General features: G+C 35.8%; 1 protein-coding gene across 1 annotated transcript in view; it reads left to right on the top strand.

The window, feature by feature from the left end:
- Positions 1–20,612, top strand: part of eys (eyes shut homolog) — a 157,122-nt gene that overhangs the window by 85,681 nt on the left and 50,829 nt on the right. The window contains exons 34-39 of the mRNA XM_055029441.1: positions 4,199–4,389; positions 5,282–5,373; positions 8,613–8,763; positions 8,907–9,019; positions 9,355–9,611; positions 15,852–16,022. Coding sequence (XP_054885416.1) covers positions 4,199–4,389; positions 5,282–5,373; positions 8,613–8,763; positions 8,907–9,019; positions 9,355–9,611; positions 15,852–16,022 — 975 coding nt within the window. The remainder of the gene's footprint in view (positions 1–4,198; positions 4,390–5,281; positions 5,374–8,612; positions 8,764–8,906; positions 9,020–9,354; positions 9,612–15,851; positions 16,023–20,612) is intronic.

The raw sequence follows: 20,612 nt of genomic DNA on the forward strand, positions 1-20,612 counted from the left end.
AGGAAAAAGTGTGATTCCAAAGAGTAATATGTCTGATCAGTATTTGGTCTTACATCCTTAAAATCTCAAATGACAGATGCTGAACATAATTTGTTACACATTATTGGGATTGGATGCAGTCATCTATGTAAGAGGAGGAATTCAGGAGTGCAGGACAGATTGTTACTCTGTGACAGATGAGGTCTGTCTACCTTTGAAACTGTGCAGAGAACTGTAAAACAGACCTACTAAACACAGATAAGCTTGAGCCAATTTATTGCGACACTCTGAAAATCAGTGTGGGCCAAATGTAATTGAGTCTTCCCCACAGCACCTGATGCAGCTCTGAGCCAGCACACTGGTCTAGAAAGGGTTAAAGGTACACAACAAATGTTGTTATAGGAAACAAACCCGAGCATCTACACACTGAAACATCCTTTTACTCTTCTACACATAAGTGCATAATCAAAGTAAATAAGTTTTAAAGTAAGAGGAGCCAGAAACTCACGAGTTTATTAAACTAGGTCACCATCTAAACACATGCAGTGCCCTTGGTGCTGCTTGAAATAGACTCAGTGCTCCTTTAAACCACAGACTGCTCCACAATCTTTGAAATATATATATCAAGTTAAAGTGAAGTCAAAACTTAAGAGGGGTGTACGCATGGTACATTGACAGCTTACGATTCTTTTATTTTATTTTAATGTGAAAAGAACATTCAGAACTGCTACGAAATAAACCTTGAGGTTTAAATCAGTTCTTTTCTGCTCTGGTCATATAGAGCTGGGCTACACAGTATAGAACCTTTACTATGTAATGTGAAAGCTGATGGAAATCTGAAATTGGGATGGAAGGAGGCTTACTCCTGCTAAGCTATGATTTGGTTGACTTTCCTTCGAGTGATCACCATGACACAGGTGATGCTGTTATCTTTTGCTACCATGTGCTGTGAAAATCAAATCACCCCCTCGAAGCTGCACAAAATCACCTTGATGAGTAAGATGTTAGTCATCTTTAACTTTCAGCACCTCTTACGGCAGTTCCACTATTAATCTTAATTCCCACATCTGTGATTTTGTTTTGGTGCTCTTGATTATGTTTTCTTGTAACACACTTTATTTGTATTTAGATACTGATTCCTGTAATTTTTCTGATTGATTTGATGAATTAATATTGCTGCCATGAAGACTTTCTGCAATTAGAAAGTTATAAATAATAAGAAATGGTTTTTAAATTTGACATTTAAGGCTTATTTTAGACATCCTCTTGTTATAAGTATTTCCTCTTTGCATTCCATTGCAGCAATTGTATCAGTAATGTATATCTCTAAACTTTACTGTTACTTAAGTTTGAGGTGTTGCCTTAAAATACAGTCACAGGTGTTAACCAAGAAGAAAGTGTCACTCCGTCACTGAACAAATGTGAAATATTTTTTTTTCACGTTTGTTAATGGGAAAAATTAACATAAGACAGAAAAAATTAAGTTTGATTTAATGTCAGACAATTGAAAACATGGTTTGTGTGATGAAGTGCAAGCAAAAATCCATCTGCATGTTTTGCATCACTATAAATGGCAAAGGCCCTGAGAGAGCACTTTACTTTTACCCAAACTGACATGTTTGTTTTGTGATACATTGGTAGTAATACATATTTTTATAGCTTATCAATGCTATTAATTTACTATATTAATTGACACAAACAGGGAAGAATTGCTTACAAATTACGAACAAATTGCAGATGTTTTGTTGACCTGTTGCTGTGCTTATGTTCTTAATGTGTCCAATTCTTATTGAGTGTTTTCTTCCACTTTAGTACACAGATCATTTTGTGGAGTTTTTTTGTTTTAATTTAGTAGTATGTCATCTGGTGATGCTATCATGTCAATATCTACATTATAAATTACTCAAAAAAACATTGACCTGTTCAAGATTTGGGCTCGTAGATATATCAGCAAAACCAGAAAAAGCCCATAATATAATTTGAATTGGATTCTTCATGTTCTATAGTAGAAGAAGTATATTCAGCAAAATCTTATCTATTATACGTTATTTCTCTGCCAATTTTGTAAGTACAGAACGACCTTTTGCCTTCTTTTGGGACTGTAAAATTGCTCAGGTCCAAGAATGGTCTTCTGCAGTATTTTATCTCTGTCCTGTGACAAGTTCAATCAGTCAGTCTATTACCTTACCCAATAAATCAGTAGCAAAGCAGAACTTACATCATGACTTCTTTTTTTTAAGAAATGGTACATTAAGTCCATATTAATTAAATTTTCCCATCAAAGTTCTGTCTCCCAATTACTTGATCCTTAGTTCACATTTCTTCAGATATATTTTTCTAGTGGAACGTCTTCTACTTTAACCCTGCTGACATTCGCCTACAGTTGGTGCTGCAACACTGTGCTCCTCCTCTCCTTGTTCCATTAAATATGACTTATATCAGTTTTCTCACCTCTTTTATGATCATGTATCAGAACTGGCCCTAATTAAATCAGATCTGAAAGATTTATATCAAAGAATATCCTCAGTAGACAACATTTTCCCTTTATAGGAACTAGAAAAGCTTTTGAACAGATTAGAGGGTTTAAAAATTGCTTTGTCAGCGTTATGTTAACAGTGAAAAAAACAGATATGGAGCATGGTGTGAAAGATTGTGCAGATTTACAATTTAGATAAGATGTGAATAGTTACCTAAGGCATGTGCAAAAATCTGGAATTTGAATGCAATAGGTAATAGTAAAAACAGTAGACCTTTGAAGAAGAGACTGAAATCTACTGTTAATGAGGCATGATGCTGCTTCCTGGCAGCAACCTCCTAATGCATCAAAGACTACATCAGACTAAACAAGGCTTTAAAATTAATGAATAGCTTTGTCTCTGAGGGGTAATTTTCAATCATCAGCATTGGCAAGCCCCATTGTCGGTAGCAAAGCAGAAGACGGTACGGCACTGCTTCCGCATCCATTTATCCTGCTTAATTCATGCAACGCAGTAGGTCTGATCCTGATGATTCTCTCTTTTTGTTATCCCAGAATCCTCCTCAGGGTTTGGGTAATATTGCTCCCTAGAGAGAAACTGGGTATTTAGGTTAGCTGGCTTTCCAAATTCCCTAAGGAGTGTCTGCTAGATCAAAAAGGCTCTAACTTATTAGAACTTGGCATTCGACAAGTATTGATAAGTTCACACTTAAGAGCTGTATGTTTAATCACAGCATCAACTTTAAAAACGTTGCTGATTTCTCTAGTGATTTTTTTTTTTCTCTGTAAAGGAAACAGAGCAGAAGACTATTTTATCTGGGAAGCTTCATTCATTTACCAGGCTCTGGGTTTTGACTATTTTCTTTAGTTTGGTCTGCTTCTTTTAAATTAGAAATATTGAGCATCAATAATCCTAATGCAGGAGTCGGTGTCTATCTTTTAAGTTTCTTTCCATCACTAACGCTCATCTGTGTCCAAGGAGAACTTTAAATCAAATACCCCATAATTGCCAAGTTTCATCCATGAAGCATAGTATGTTTTGACAATAAGATGAGGAATGTTGCACAGTACAACTTGCATGAATATCTTAATTTCAGTGTTGTATATAATTATTGTAATATAGTGAAAGTGGAAAAGTACAGCCATCTAGCTATTGTCCTCTGCTTTTCTGAGACTAGGTCACATGGATGACAGTTCCAGGATGGAAATCCCAGCATCTTAGTGTTCAGGGATATTCTTCAGCTCATTTTGTTCAAATCCCAATGGATTTGTAAGGCAAAAGGGATATATATTCCCTCTAGGATTCACCTGGAAATCTATCCATCCATCCTTCCATTCATTTATCTTTTTTTTCATTTATCCTGGAGCACTAAGCATAGAGTTCCACACTTTTCTCTTTGCTGCCACTTGGGTCAGCTCCACTGGGAGCATCCCAAGGCGTTCCCAGGCCAGATGAGAAACATAGTCCCTCCAGCCTGACCTGGGTCTCCCTCCTGGCCTCAATAAAAATTACTTGTGAAATTCAGAACAATGACATGGCACCTTTTGTCACAAGTCAGTTTGGTTTTATCATTCTACAGTTGTTTCTCTGTAGCATATGCTGACGTTACTGTTGCTTTTTCCTTGAGAGGATCCGTTGGTAAGCCAATGGATCCTGCACTCTAAAGATTCATAAAGTAACATAGCTTGCATCTCCTTAACCTTTCCCACAGTCTAAGCTTTGTGTATTTATCTCTTTCCCAGACTCAAGCTTCCTCCATTACTTTGGGAATTCATACCTTGAGTTTGAAGGTGTTGACCTTGGACCTCTCAACAACATTAATGTGAGATTTCAAACCACAGCACCGAAGGGAACGCTCCTATATGTCGATCAAGGACCCATTAATGGGGATTTCTTTTTCATGAAACTCTTTATCCAGGATGGGATCTTGCAGGTAATGGTTTTATAGAAATGTTCCATGTTCTCACAATAGCTATCTGTTTGGTCATTCTGGTCAACCCTAATATGTTTGTTTTTGTTTTTGGATATTACTCTATAGTATCAAACTGAAAAATGAGAAATGTTGGCACAAATTATTATCAAAATAGAAGGGCAAAAAGAGCTGAATAATGTTGTTGTAGTATGTATCATTATTGGAGAGTGATCCAGTGTGCTGTAATTACAGTTGCTGGGGGTTTATTGTGAAATGTGTTCTTACTGTCCAGTAAAATCTTTGGTGCTGAGATTTCTAAGAATCTTAGTGAAAATGAGAATTTAGACATTTGTTGTGAATTGAGATTACACAAGTAATTGTATAATGCAGATTGAATTGAGTTAATTTAACAGTTCCGAACCTTTTCCGAATAGTTACTACTCTGAACAACTTTTAAGAAGTTATTTTCTTGCATGTGTGGATGCTGGCAATGTATTGTCCTACAGGCCACTGAAGTGGACTTTAATGCATCAGTGCATACAAAAGACAAAAAAAATTTATCTACCAATTATTCTTGTACAAAAAGAGCATTAAATTGATGGAATGCAAATCGCTGGTGATACTAGAGTCATTCATAAGCTTAGTTGTTTGACTTACGCTATGCTTTATTTAATAAGACTGGAGTACAGTGACCATAAAGTACCCTGTGATGCTAAGAAATTTCAGGGTTTTTTTCCAGAGATAAAACATTTTTATCTAATTTTAGAACACACACTTGAGCATGAATATTTTTGTTATTCCTGAAGATGAACAAAAACATTTCCTGAATGAGGCTATCAGAAGTCATGCATGAAACAGGCCATAAAATGACAAACACAAATTACATACTTAAACCTCCTCTCAAATGTTTCAGTATGCCTTTTGCTGCAATGAAGAAGATGAGGTTACACGGATGAGTGCATCAAGTCACGTTGATGATGGCAGAGTTCACATTGTGCATATTAGGTATGTACACCTTAATTTAAGCTTGCATAGCTGCAGTAGATATTTGTGATCAGATTTGTGTTGTGGTCAGGCTTTATAAAGAAGTGCTTCATATGTGTTAGTGTTCTAGCAAAAGTGAATAAAGAGTGGAACCATTTCATGGCTTTTACTGTACAGGACATCAAACGAGATTCAGTGTGATATTTATATGCTTCAGGCAAGAATACATTTTCTATTCAGGAAAAAGGATGCATGTTCCCAGTGATAAGCCACTTAGGTCTTTGTAAATAAAAAAAATCAGACTTTTTTTTACAGTGTAAGCACCCCAGGTCCTTTGAGCTTCAACTCTTGTTACCTATGTTTTCCAAATGTGGCAGATTTGTTTACAGGATAAGGTTATAAACTAACTCTTGAGGAAGCAATATAATTGTCAGGGATTACCAGATGAAGGATTTAAGTTTTATAACAAATGGACCAGCAAGCTTATGTTTTAAAGAAGCGAAACAAACATTAGAATGTGTCTATTAAAATGCATTAGTGATCACTGGCCATGTTTTATTGGCTGTTCTAAAGTCTTCATTTGCAGTTTTTCATTATGAAAAGATTAACAAGCAAACGCTAAGCACAAAATCAATGTTTAAATGATTTAAAGTGAGGCTGTGGCCCCTTTAGTTATGTTACTTCTCATGTGCTCTCTCGCTGCCAGCCCTCTATATTATAATCTGACATAAGACAGATTGTGGTTTCGTTTCAAGACATAAAGTTCAGCCTCAAGCTGAACCAGTCAGTGTTCCGCTTATAAAAATTAGGTTTAGAGACATATTTGCAATGTTTTGAGAGTCTATTTTTTTTTTTGTAGATCAAAATTATGTTAGGAGAAAAACATTTTAGAGAGAAAGAAATTAATTTCTTGCCTGAAGATGACATTATGTGTACAAGTTAAGACACTGAAGGTGATAACGAACATGCAGTGCCAAAGGAAAGCAAATTATTTTCCCACAGAAACATAAACTGAGTGGGAAGGTTGCCGTCTTGTTTTCTTGGCAGAGAAGCTGCTCTGCCCTAAATATATGAGAGGCCAATCAGGTTCAAGGGGCTACAAGGCCCAGCCCTTGGTTTTTTTTTCCTGGAAGAAAAATACAACAGCAGTATAAATCAATCATAATGTTCTACTCCAACCCCTTGAGACACTCCAAGAAAGAGAGCTGTCATAACTAGGGGGTTGGTTGTATGGAAAAATGGTTTCTGGTGTCACAAAGAAAATTCTTTGTAATTGTCTGACGGCTGACTCCGTCCATCTTTGTCTGATTTGACCCAGAGCTACACCACCACAGCCTTCCTCAACGTCACTGCCTAACTCATTATAGACTTTTAATATATCTTCCCGTCAAAGACGCTTTTCAATATGTTAAATAGAAACCCGGTGGGGCTGACTTCTCAAGGACAGTGAGCACAGTGCCCTCTGGCTGCCGGCCAGGCCGCTCTGGCAGACTGCTTCTAAATTAACCGCATCTCTATGCTGGCTTTGGAGGAAGGACTTATGCAGGTTATAGCAAGTGCCCCGAGTGTTTAGCCAGCATATGCAACGGCCTGCAACACCAGCTTAACAAATCAGACTAGATTGCTTCATGGACCTTCTAACATCTACTCAGGGAACAAGAGGCATCGGGATGCACAGAGAGGGGACTTTGTATCTGTGGCCTGAGAACCCTCAAGCTACAGCTAGTTAGTCCAGAATCTGCACTTAGGTAATTATCTGTGTTCCCCTGTGGTTTCCAAAAGGAAAATTGGTTTTGGAATCTGAGACTATGGGGTGGGTCCAGAATAGTTTGTGGAGCCTCATAAAATGGCTTGAGAAAAGGAAAGGGAAATCTCCAAAGACTACTGATTGTTGGGCATCCCAACAAGGAGAAAAATATATACATGTTCATGTATCACAAATGTTAAACTTATGCACAAATGTGGTTGTGATATTTTCCAGATGATAAGCTGCGACTTTTTTTTGCATGTTTTAAAGACAGCGATGCAGCTAATATGTGGTTGTTTACCAACAAGTGTCGAAATGCTGACCTTCAGCTTGGTAAAGAAGATAGCACAATCTCAAAAGAAAATTTGCCTTGAGACTATAAGAGCAACAAAGAAAGCGAGACAACTGAGGAAGTGTGTGAGGCTTTCCACTTCCAACACTGAAGAAGAGGACTTTGATGATTCTTTGATGATTTCTGTTTGGAAAGCATTTTTGGTACATGTTTGTTTGTTAGCAATACGTATTTCATAATAAGTTGAAAACAAATTTGTGTGACCTCTTTCTGTGTAAATATCTCATATTACAACTTGTTACAAGTTTGTGGGTGTGACTTGTATTGTGGTTTCAGGTACCCTGAGTAGTAGTACCTTGAATAACAACAGTGTCGTTACAAACACAGAGTTGAATGCTTTTATGAGGGTTTATGTGAAATAACAGCACACAACAGTAGTGTATAATTGTATTGTTGAGAAAAAAAATGTTTGTTTAAAATAAAAATGACCCAACTACAATATACCTGCCCACCTAAACTGACAAATTATGCAAGGAGAACATTATTCAGAAAAGCAACCAGAGGCACATGCTTACTCTGGAAGACCTGCAGAGATAGAAAGCGCTGCCAAGATTTTTCTATCTTTTTATCAATTTAAATACTAAACTTTGCTCCATTGTTGTAGTACTTGTGAATCTGACCAATATAACTAATCTGTACTGAAATCCAAAACTTGTATAGGAGGATCTTGTTGCCTGAACTATTGTTTTTGCGCTTCCTAAATCTGACCATCATGAAAAAAAGCTATAAGGGTTTTTTTTTGTTGTTGTTTGTTTTGTTTTCAGTTGTTATAAGCTTTGATGCGAAAGAAGAGGTTCTGGTCAGACAAAACTGAACCTTAATCCTACATGTGAGATGTGCAGTGTAAGCCCTGCACATCTCAAACACCATGCCTACAACCCTTTGGTGGTGGCAGCATCATCCTGCAGGGACAGGGGCGCTGCTCAAAGTTGATGGGAAGATAGATGGTGCTGAATTCTGGGAAATGGCATATAAAGATATAACACTGAGTCAATTTATCACACTATCAAATAAAATCTGACATTGACAATGCACTTAAATTGTAATGAATTTCAAGGGATAGGCAAATTTTTTACTAGACACTGTATGTTGCATGTTCTTGACATGGCAGCTTGTGTATGTCTGCTCCAGCATTTTCCTAACATGTTTTTGCCATATCAGACAACATCTCACCCCTTGTGAGGCAGAGCTGACACTTTCGGGGCACAGGAGAATTAAAAGCACGGCAAGTAATTACTGGCTGGGACACATGATTCAAAGAACAAACCATGTCTTTGTGGGAGGTTTGCGACAACAATATATTCCCAATCAGGTAAACTTTGTGATTATTTTGTGATGGTTTAACTAGTTGTCAAAATTATATGGTTCTGATTGTTATTCAAAGTTTCAAACTTTATGGGTTCAACACATTACGAAGCTAAAAATATATTTTTTTATGCATATTTTCTTTTAAAGAAAGCAAATCCTCTTCACAACTACACTGGCTGCATTGAAGTCATAGAAATTAACCACCGAAAAAGCTTCTACACAAGTGTTGCAGTTGCTGGCAGCAACATAGATCAATGCAGGTAAAATACACTTTATTCCTATTACTAAAATATGAAAATTTTCTTTCATTTTTATTTTTTACAGTGCCATTTTTTGTTTTATATTGATAAAGTAAAGTTGTCATGTTATTTTGGCATCAACACCAGATCAAGCAAAAATCTGAATGTAGGGACTCTTTAAGAAATCCCACTAATGGTTTATATTTTTCTTTAAAACTATTCCTCTACTAGAATTTGGCAACTTTTTCTTAGAAGAAAAACTAGGCTTGCTGAAACACTTGATGAGATATTTGTGACATTCTAAAAATAATCAGGATTAAAGTCTCCAAGTCCTTTTTATTTTATATTTTATTCAGGTATACTTTACATCACATGATGGCCTCTACAGAAAATTACTTGAGTCTGACCGCTCCATCAGATTCACCTACCACAGTAACCACAGCAACCCTGGTATTGTCCACACCACCTCCCAAACCTCCTCAGCATGAAGGTGAAGCTGGCCATGATGATATTTGCCACAATGGAGGAATATTCCATCAGAATCAGCTTCATGGAAGAACTCTTTCCTCTTGCCACTGCCCTCTTCATTTTACTGGAGCCTATTGTGAAAAAGGTACCTCAAGATATTTGCTTTTTTTTCTGTACTCTGTTTTTATTATATCTGATTTAGGAAGCACTGTCCAAAAACCTGCTGTAATGTGACCTTTATAGTGGTATCACCAAGAGCCATCCTTCGAATTATGTCTGGTAATATATGCTGAGCCTCTTTGGCTAATAGGTTTCAGTATGAGGGGTAATAGAGTCAGCTGCATTAAGAATTTTGAGTGATGTGAATTATTCAGAATATGATAAATGAAATGAGAGATCCATATAAGCAGCTTGAACATTGCTGTATGTTCATATTCCCCTTTGGCATGCACCCAGAATGAGAATACAACCTTAGACCACTTGTTCTGCATTCAGCTACAACTCTCACCCACTTTTCTAACCAAAAATATTTATTTCTTTCCCACTGCAGAAGTAGTAAATCCAAGACGGGGCGAGTAGTGCCTCACATGCTGCTTGGTAGTTTTTCTTTTACCAGTTCTCATTTTACAGCTAAAATCCATTTCATACAACTGTTGAAAATCCAAATTAAACATTAGATTAAATATATTTCGATGTTTGACATTTCACTTGTTTCACACTTATGAATGAACGAGTCATATGTACAAGTTAACAATGGTTTGTAGTTGTGCCAATAGTATGTCACACCTGCAAACAAATCAAGACCTGATCGGTTGCCTCATTCCGAACCAAAATTATACACCTGACCGAGTTGGGTGGATTTGACATTGGCTGCTGTAGTGTATTTTCACAGCACAGAGAAAATTAAATAAGAACTGAATAAAGTTGTGTTAATCTACTTATTATTGACTAAAAAGAATGGCAGGTCATTTATCCCGTTGAGGAAAGAAAGAAACGTAGGTTCAGAAGTTAATTAGACTGTAAGAAGTCCAGTGCACTACACAATGAATGTGCACATGACCCCACCCTGCTCAGCTCTTATCAATCACACCTCACAAGAATGGTCCAAAAACAAAAGTAGTAAAAGCTTAATTAAAAATATATGACATGGTTTCATAAAGATGCACATCTTCAAGTAGAAGCAGATAACTTTGTTTAATACATTATTTCTAGCACATAAATATCAAGCCACCTTACTAAAAATCATATCTTCCACCATTAATTAAATAGTTTAGCTATCAATAGTGTCTGTTTATTTGCTATCTGACTTATTTTTATTAGATAATATTTACACTACTTCTGGAAAGTATACAGTGCTTTCACATTTTATGTTCCAACCTTATTCTAAATTGTATTAAAATAATATCTTTCCTAAAACATTTGCTGCCATGTCACTTTTATTAAGAAGTGGCTTTCGGCTTAGCAGCCAGGACAAGAGTGAAGAACTTGAAATAATTACGCCTTCAGTCATGAGTTTTAAATGAAGAGTTCAAAGTAAACATTAGTTACTAACTGTCATATGTGCTGCACGTTGTTGACCTCAGAAAAGTTTAAGGTGTTGGGAAATTATGCTCATAGCATAATCTCATGTTCATAGAGCTGACACGGTCCTGCCTCTGAGCTAACATTAACAGTCATTAACATGAGCCTGAGTAGTCCGCCTGCACCCCGCACCCTGATTTGACACGTCTGCCATGTTTCTTAAAAATGCTAATTTACAGGTGTTTAGCTAATTTACAAAGCATTATTTGTCTCTGCAGGCTCTGTGATAAAATGCTTCTATTTTTAAGACTCATTTGTTCTGTTTTCTTGTCCTGCGGGAGACGACCACGTTGACAGAAGCTCCTACCCGCCCCTTGCATGATACAGATGCTGGTTTATTGAGTTAGTTATTAAAGATGTTTTCTTCTGCCTGAAGATGCACTGGAGATGAATGATGCATTCATTTGCTGTTTTCTTTATTAACTTATTCCAGAATGTTAGATTTTTCGGTTCAGGAATATGCAAATCGTGCACAACAAAATGTCATCTGCGACTCCACAAATTAGGAGAGCTTAAAACTTCCCAGACCAAATGGTGATTAAAACTTTTGATTCTTTAGATTATGTGATGAACTGGTTTGTTGTATAATGATTGGATATTAATTTCCTGCACCATAGCCGTTACATTAATCAAGTGTTCAGTTTGATTTAATTCTAACAATTATACTTTTACCCTTTCCCTTCCTCAACTGGAAAATAAGTTCCTGCTTATTCCCCTACTTGTCAGACTTATAAGCTAATTCTTTAAATATCAGAAGTACTCTTTTAGTGTCACTTTTGCTGAGTTTTAGGAATTACTCCTTCTCAAAAGAACTACAGTCTCAGGTTTAACAGGGTCCAATATCCTTTGAGCACTTATCCAACAATGTGCTTTGCAACACGAGTTTCTCATCGCCCGCTTTAAAAGTCCATGGGCTGTTTACATGCTGACACAGTCTCTGAACATAAATTTGCCACAGAGCGACTTTGCCCGGCGACAATCTTGTCATTACATCTTGTCGAATTAAGAAATAGCCGCATCAGAACAGTGAAGCGAGTCACCCCTGTTACGAGCTAATTATAGATAAATCATGCAACCCAGTGACGAAAGAGGGGGACTGGTTTCTGTCCTAGATGAAACACTGATACGTAGCACAGATCTTTAACAAATATATTAATGCACATGGGTATGCAACCTGTTTATTTTTAGCATGAATTTAATGATAAACAAAAGAAATTCTGAAAATAGTTGACATTTCAATGACAACAAAGCTTACTGACAAATATGTTTTTATTACACAGACACATAACTGCTGATTGTTCATAAGACTCTAACTTTTATTTTTATTGCTGTTATAAACCCGTGATGCAATTGAACAGTGAGAGACTTAAGTTCTTTAACAGTGCCCTGCAAAATTATTATTTACTTTTTTTTACATTTATTGAACCTTACAGCATATCTTTGTACTATTTTTAAAGGTTTTGTGTTACAGCCTTTAAAATACAAAAGATTGTTCTGTATTTAGTCACACCCATCTTCCCATCAACTCTGACCACCTTCCTGTGTATCCACTGTCATCTGGAAAATTCAGGCAGGACTGTGAGAATGATGTTCTTTTATTTCTCAAAGATTTAACACAATATCACCAGGTTTTCTGTCAGAAACTCCAGAAAACACAACTGCTTTATGCCTGAATTAATGACTGCGTGACAAACAGACCACATTATAGCCTGTTGTAAATATTCAAGCTACTTAGCATGCCCACTAGTGACAACAGATGTGATGGTTTTTCCTTTACAAGTTTTTTCTACGCCATTAGAACATTTAGAAGCGAGTACATGAGTTTGATTGACAGCTCCGAGACCCCCTCCTGGCTTTCATTGGTTGTTTTTGGTCTGGAGCGGTGCATTTCTTCAGAGAGTAACAGTAGCATATTTTCCTGCACCATAGCAGGAGTACATAAAAGAGTTATGTACTGCAGCTTTAAAAGCAATTAGTTTCATTGGATTTTATTTAAGGATGTCAAACTAAAGGGGCCTAAATGCTAATGCATTCTTTGCAAATACAATTAGATAACAATTATGCACTACTTTGTGTAGATTTATTATAAAATAGCAATGTGAAGGAAAAAAGCATGACAAGCTGCATGGGGTATCAATACTTTGGCAAAGTAATGTAATACATTTTTATATACATTCTTCTTCTAGAATATAGAAAGCAATCTTAAAATTATGTAATAAATGGCACCTGTGTCAGGTAGTATTTGTAAAAGACGAAACCAATGAAGTGAAAAATTATTCAAGGTTGCTCTGTATTGATCACGACTTCATTCCACAGCTCACCGAGTTTATTTCTGACTTGTATATTAGAAGCTGTAATATAGGAAGCTGACCCCTAAGGGAAAATAAAATGCCACGTGCATAGTATGTCTCATTTGTGTCATTCCAGCAACTTTTACTTAACATCTAACTTCAGTTGCAATAAGAGAGTGTGCTATTTCCCCCTCTTAAAAGCACCACAGCTCTGTTAATCTAATTTGCATTTTTATGCTCTCATTTAATTTTCAACCAGTTTAGCTTCAGAAATTATTCATATTTCTTTTTACAGTGCACTAGTCATAATTTATTCGTTCAGTGGCAAACAGGCAAAATGATAAACTTACATTTAAGAGTTAGGTTCATTCATTTATCTTTTTGTTTGTCGAAAACTGAATACAGAAATGCAAATCGGAGCAGGTAACTTGAGCAGAAAGAAGACTGTCAGTAAATTTAATCAGGAAAAACAAGAGATCATGCAGAAAAGAGAAACAGATCAGGGCTTTTTTTTTAACTTTTCTGTTTTTGTCTGTCTGTCTTTGACATTAATGGGATCTGATGTGTGGTGCCTCCTGATTTGCTGATTTGCCAACGTTGTGGTGTGGTAATGCCAGCTCTTTTTGTGGGCATCTAGTGTGTGGTTTCTGTAATTGCCTGTGTCTTTAAAAGTGAGCCAGCTTGGTCATTCTTGCTCAGACATTTGCCAGCAAATGTTACAGGATGGATTCATCATTTTTGGTCCAATAGAACTGCTTCTTCCACAACGGAAACATTGTTGCTGATGTTTTCTCTTTGTTACTTGAAGCCTTGGTTGCCATGTCTATTCCACATAATGTTCTGCAGAAAAAAAAATCATCTACACTGTTTTCCTTGAAAACAATGTGGGTGAAAGAGTCAGTTCAAAATGTATTGAAAACACATTAAGAAAAAGAGGATGATGACAATATGAAAAATGCCATGGGAATCTTGGTTATTCTTTTAACAGATGAGCAGTTCAAGTTGTCAAATGTGGTATTTCAAATTGCTGATACTTTCCAATACAGTAAATCTATATTTTATTATTCTTCCCTCACCATTGATTGATGTCAAGAAACATCAAAAGCAAAGCAAACTCTATAAAGAAGTAAATGCAAATTCTACTAGTAAAAGTATTTGGAAAATTATTTAGTGAATAGAAAAGTTAATTGTTGTGCAAACAAGAACAAATATTTTACTCCAAAACATTTCTAAAGAACAACCTCCATTTAATACACCCAAGGTTTTCATTAATGGAACTTAGGATATCATCAGTAGTAATTTAGTAAATTGTATGATTTACAAGTTAAATATGACACAACTTAACCGTAAAGTTGATCTAAAGAATGAGACCAAAAAAAAGAAACTGATAAAAGTGATGATGAATAGTATTTTACTGCAGCTCTCACTACATTGAAAATGTTTTTCATATATATTTAAAACAGGAAGTACAAATGAATGAAGAATTCAAATGGCTCATCTCCGTTTGCATGATTTCAAAATTATTTGTCAACGTAGAGTGATAGAAGGAAACTCATAATACCCTTGGAGTAGTTCTCAGATAAGTGCAAGCAGTATTTTTGTTTGGATGCAGTGTCTATCAGTAGAATCCCCTTTGCAGTGGCTCATTTGGGCTGTTTTGAGCTGACTTTCAAGTTCCTGAACAGCAAACAGTCCACTTGGTGTACAGTGTCCTTTGTGTAAAAGGCCAGCAGATTATCACTGGCTTGTGTAGTTGATGACCTGAGCTTGTACTTCTTCCACCTTTCCTTAAAATCAGACCCTTTGTCATCCAGTGGGAAATGACACACTAGCACATAGCCCTGACAGCCCTCTGCTGACTCTGCTCACAGACAAGCTATCTGTGCTGTAAAGGCATACAGCAGGCAATTTCTGTTGTTCTCCTGACTAAAGAAAGCACTTACAGACATTGCTTTCACTTGGTATGCCATTCTTTGGAAAATTAATCTTACAAACCACTTTGCTGGGAGCAAAGAGCAAAGTGGCTTTAAAACGAGCCAAATCTAGATGTTTTTTAATTCTGCTTTTATGAAGCTTCTGCATGTTCAGTTTTTGTTGATTGCGCCAAAAGGTTGGTCAGCTTATTTTACTTTTATGAAACTTTATAACTACAAGAAGCAGAATATTTGAAAGAGGTTTTAATGTACATGACTCTTTATTATTGGTAGTAGCAGAGCCTGAATTTTAAATATATTTTTGAGTTCTTTGTTTTGGATATATCTTTCTTTTCCATCTCTACTGCCATTCCCTGTCAGAATATCCTATTGCCAGATAAAATTGTCTTCATCCAGCCTTATTTGTCACACATTTATTTGTTACAACTGCTTCATTACTGGTATGAATTCATTCTATTGCTGCAATAAAAACAATGATGATACACAAATTTAACTCTTCAGGTTTTAGAGCAAACTCAAAATATTAAAAATATTTGCTCTAATAAATGTCATGTTTCATTTCTGTTTTTGTTTATTTAGGTACCACCATCTATATCCCATCTTTTGATGGCACGTCATACCTGGAGCTGAAACCTCTTTCGTCCCTTGCACACCCTTTAAATGACAGCAACAATCGACCAACCGGAGCAGAAGACACAACTTTCTATTTGACCATCAGAACAAGATCAACCCAGGGCACCATCCTCTTTAGTGAGTACAGTCACCCTTTAAAGTATATTTTTACTTTCTGACTTTTAAAGTATATGTCACTAAAAGGTGCATGTAAGTCCTCAAAGTCTTATCTTTTTATAGTCCATATTACAAGCAAGCAGTGAGATAGCTAATGTCAATCAAATGTTTGGGAAAATATTTTAATAATCATAATGTTAAAGGCATACCTAATATTCTGTTGAAAAGAAATGTTAATAATGTAGAGCTAAAAAAAGGCAATTTGTTTATTTTAGTTTAAGTTTACATACTGAGCACAATATTAATAGTTGTAACAGAATGTGCATTAAAAAGTGGAACAAATACAATTATATTCATCATCATATTTTTTATATTTTTATATATTTAGTTAATAATTTATTAATTTAAGCAGCGACACAAATGTAGTCTCCAAAAATTTGCAATCTTTATTGCACAGCAAATCAGAATTTCCATGATGACAGAACAAGACACGACACCATGATTCTTTTTAGCCAACTTTGCATGTCCCAGGAAAAGTTTACATTCTTATAGGAGAAAAGTTTTTTTTTTTAATTTATTTATTCATGTATTTTTTCCTGGTGTGAGTCATGGCAGGAATGTCAGTGTGATCAAGATATGTGCACCTGCATCAGTATGTGGTGAGTCTCATTGTTTGCTGGCATAAAAGTATTGTGAAGCCACTTAAAAAATAATCCTTAAAAACAGACTAATTAAATACAACTCTGAGCAAACACATAGTGGTAACATGGTGTCAGCACTTCTGACAAAGAACTGTATGGAAGTCTGCAATTTACATGGTTTTTTTTATACAATAAGGATTTTTCCTAATGCAGAAAATAATGCTATGAGTTTTTATAAATCTTCTGGGTTTCTTTGCACAGATTAACTTTAGGCTAGTTAAAATTTAAAGCCACATTTGGTTTTCTTCTGTTTATGAATAGCTGTTGAGTTATGGAGCAGTCAAATCAATTTTTATTGTTTTAGCAAAGTCAATTCCTGTTTTCATGCTTGTTTGTATAGAAAAAGCGCATCTAAAGAACAATTAAAAGGCTGTCAGCATTTTCAACAACAATAATAAAGGTATAAACAAGAAATGAACAAATTCGATAAAAATTCTGTAATTTTCATTTTAATGTTATTGTTATTACTAAATTGGTATTTATTTTTTCCATAATAGTTATTTTATCTGGAATGACCGCTTTGAACAAAAATTGACATGAAAAAGCATTAAAACCCTCATTTTTACTAAAACATTTAGTGATTTTGTCATAAAATCTCAAATACATTTAAAATTTTCCAAGTCTCAATTACATTTAACTTTAAAACATTTCAAACTTGTTTGAAAAAGTTTCATCTAAGGAGGAAAGATTATGTGTGAGAGGAGAAAAGATTGGTGCTCCTGTGAAGGAAATCTGTCTCTACCCATCTTTTGTGGCCACTTTGGCAGCTTTTCTGGTGTTTCACAACTGATGATTGAGCTATAACCTAAACGCAAACAAAAGAATCCTCAAGAGCTGGTCACTCACATGCTAGAGATAACATTGCATTCACCCTCTACATCAACCTTGAGCTCTACATTGTATCTCTGTCTCTTGCCAGTTCCTTTGTTCCCACACCTGCACAGACACAGACACACACCCCTTTGTTACAGAGGAAGATTGGGATGGGGGACCAGACACCTTGAGTAGATCCTCTTAACAATAGAGCATTGTTTGGGGAAGAGAGCAAAGTCGTTAGATCCTCCCACCCCCATCTTTTTTAGAAGTTGCAAAAAGCTGGAGCACAAGAATATGTCATAATTTTTTTCCAGATTTTTCTTTGTCACTCATTAAGTTAAAGCATATGCATTTTTTTTTCCAGAGGAATAAAAAACCCACCAGCTTAGAGGTGAGGTCACTGCGCCTTGAGCTATAGGTCCTCTAATGACTTAAAAAAACATTCAAGCGTGCGTCTCACCGGACTGCAGTTGCTGCTCCTCGCTCTAAAAACTGCAGCCACCTTGATTTTTGTGAGTCTGCTCCCATGCTGCACCAGTCAGGTGCAAGTCCAACTAAAGTTTAACCACCATGCATTGTGTGGCGATCATGGGTGATTTATTCCACACAAGCCGGGCACAGACATCATAACATTCATCTTGCTGGTATGGCCTAGATCAACCTGTTATCTGTGACATCCTCTGTAGGTTCGCAGTCTCTGATCTACATTTCCAGGTCTGTTAAATGTTGCTGCGCACCTCAGGGTTAAATGTCTGTCCTTTGATCACAACGTGGATTTTCTAGTCTCAGTAACTATGATAACAGGAAGATGAGGGTCAGGTTGAAATGCTCCCCTGAACCAAAAAGTTGATGTTACACTGTGTCTAATTTTAAGCAAGTACATTTTACTTAGAGAGTATATTTAATGTTTGAAGTGAATACAAAAATCATTTAAAAAGAACTGAGATGAAAAAAAAATACCTATCACTTTTAGTAGAAGTTATTCTATTAAATATTCATATGTTTCTTAGAATCATAATTACCTAACCCTTTTTTGTTTCTCCGGACTGCCAGTGGCTTTCTAGAATGGCTGCTGAGTGAAAAAAAAAACATTTATGTAAGGTACTGATGGTTAAATCTGTCAGCTCATGAAACATAAACATAATGGATGCTTTATGTACAGTTGGTTTATTTGAAGGTCAGTCAAACCTTGAATACACATTAGCAAACTTATTTTCAATATTAGGACAGACACTTGGTTCAAGTGTCCAATTAGAATTATGCAACTTTTGACAGCTAAAAATATTCAGTTTTCATATTTCAGTTATGTTTTGTACAGTTTGGGTTCCTGAGGTCTTAATGTAGATTATATTACTGAACAAATATTATTCAGAACATTTTTTATTAGCTCCTTGTACTGAATAAATTGTATTTAGACATATAAGTTTTAATCTCTCTATTGAAAGATTAAAACTATGCTGAAAAATAATGCTGATCTATTGGCATTATGATCAGCACTCCAACCTTTCTAATTCACCTCAAAAAATATCTATGACAGGTGTGTTCAATTTAGAGAACCTTTGTCAAAGTGAATATATGTATGTGTGTTTTAGTCTCATAATATGTATGCATTTATTTTCTGGGTATAGTGGGTCGAGTTATGGAAAGAGTTGCATGCATTATTCAAGAAGTACTGTTTTTCAGACTTAAATAAAAGGTTTCAGAACAGAGTAGCAGAATAATTGTAAAGCAAGGCTTTTTTCTGCTTTGCTACAGTAATTACTTGTTTTTTTGGATGTGTTTTTAGAACATAAAAAACTTATACACCTGTGGTTGAAATGGTGTTTTAGATTTTTTTCACTCCTGTGGGAAAACATTTGCTATGTTTGCTACAGTATTCAATCAGCCAGCCCGTTAGATATCTTCATATGGGTTTAATGTGATAAACCATAACAAAGTTGCATAATGATAAAAATAGAAAATAAAATAAAACATTCTATTAAATGTATACTTTACCAATAAAAAACAGAAAATTCTGGGATGTATCTATTTTTACCCCTGTGCATCAATTCTTTATAGTCTGTCACCACAAGTACTATTGCACTTCTTGGAGGTGATGTGTACAAAGGATTTGCTTTTCCATATACAAATACTTGTATCTGTTTTTAAATATCTTCATGGCCTTCCTCCAACCTTTCTCTCCTTCACCATCTTCAACGTCAGCTGACCAGAAGTAATTGGGCTTTTTGTGGTTGTGGCTCATAAGTTATGAATCAGTTTGGCTCCAAATGTTAGGGAGGCTCCTTCACCCTCTTCTTTTAAGACTCATATTTTTCTCTTTCCAGACCCAGGAAATAGTTTGGCCTCATTTGTTGAGTCAATGTTTGCCTAAAACTATCAAACTTGTTTCCACACATTATAAACTCAGCATTTAGGATAAAATGATGACTAAGTGTTTAGCGTGCATCAGCTCTGACCACAATCTGATGCTGCCACCTGGGTAAATGATGTGTTCAGGGTTATTTGCAGTGAAAGTTTTCTGCCACATAGTTATACACTTGGAGGCTTACCTACATTTTACCACCCGTCTTTGGCAACTCATTTTTGTGGACAAAACCCTTTATACTTATGAGCCTGTTCTCCCCTGCTTCCCTCAGGAACAGTTCGTGCTTTCTTGGATTAGCTGCTTTTCTCAGAGAAACTCGCAACACATTGAACCATCAGCTTTTCGTCTTTTCTCATCTTTTTTCCCACAGTCTGCCTCATCCGGGAATGCTTACCTATCTTTTTCAGATCTGATTCAGATTCAGAGAAACATTGAAGATGCTTATTATTATTATTATTATTATTATTATTATTATTATTATTATTATTATTATTATTATTATTATTATTATTATTATTATATTTTAAACTATATCTCCTGCATTTCTGCAAACGTGACATGTAGTTGGGGAGTTGCCCTATTCTTTTTTTATTTTCATATGATGTGTTGAATGGGCTTCAAAATGTGAGATTTTACTTTTTATTCACAAATTCTTCACTGATGTTTCTGGGGTGGCTTCTGCCTTGTTTGATTAAGTGCCTTTGTGTAACTGGGTCTATATTAGGGTTT

Source organism: Poeciliopsis prolifica, unplaced genomic scaffold (genome assembly GCF_027474105.1).
Source record: "Poeciliopsis prolifica strain line A6 unplaced genomic scaffold, Auburn_PproV2 SCAFFOLD005, whole genome shotgun sequence".
NCBI classification, from domain to species: domain Eukaryota; kingdom Metazoa; phylum Chordata; class Actinopteri; order Cyprinodontiformes; family Poeciliidae; genus Poeciliopsis; species Poeciliopsis prolifica.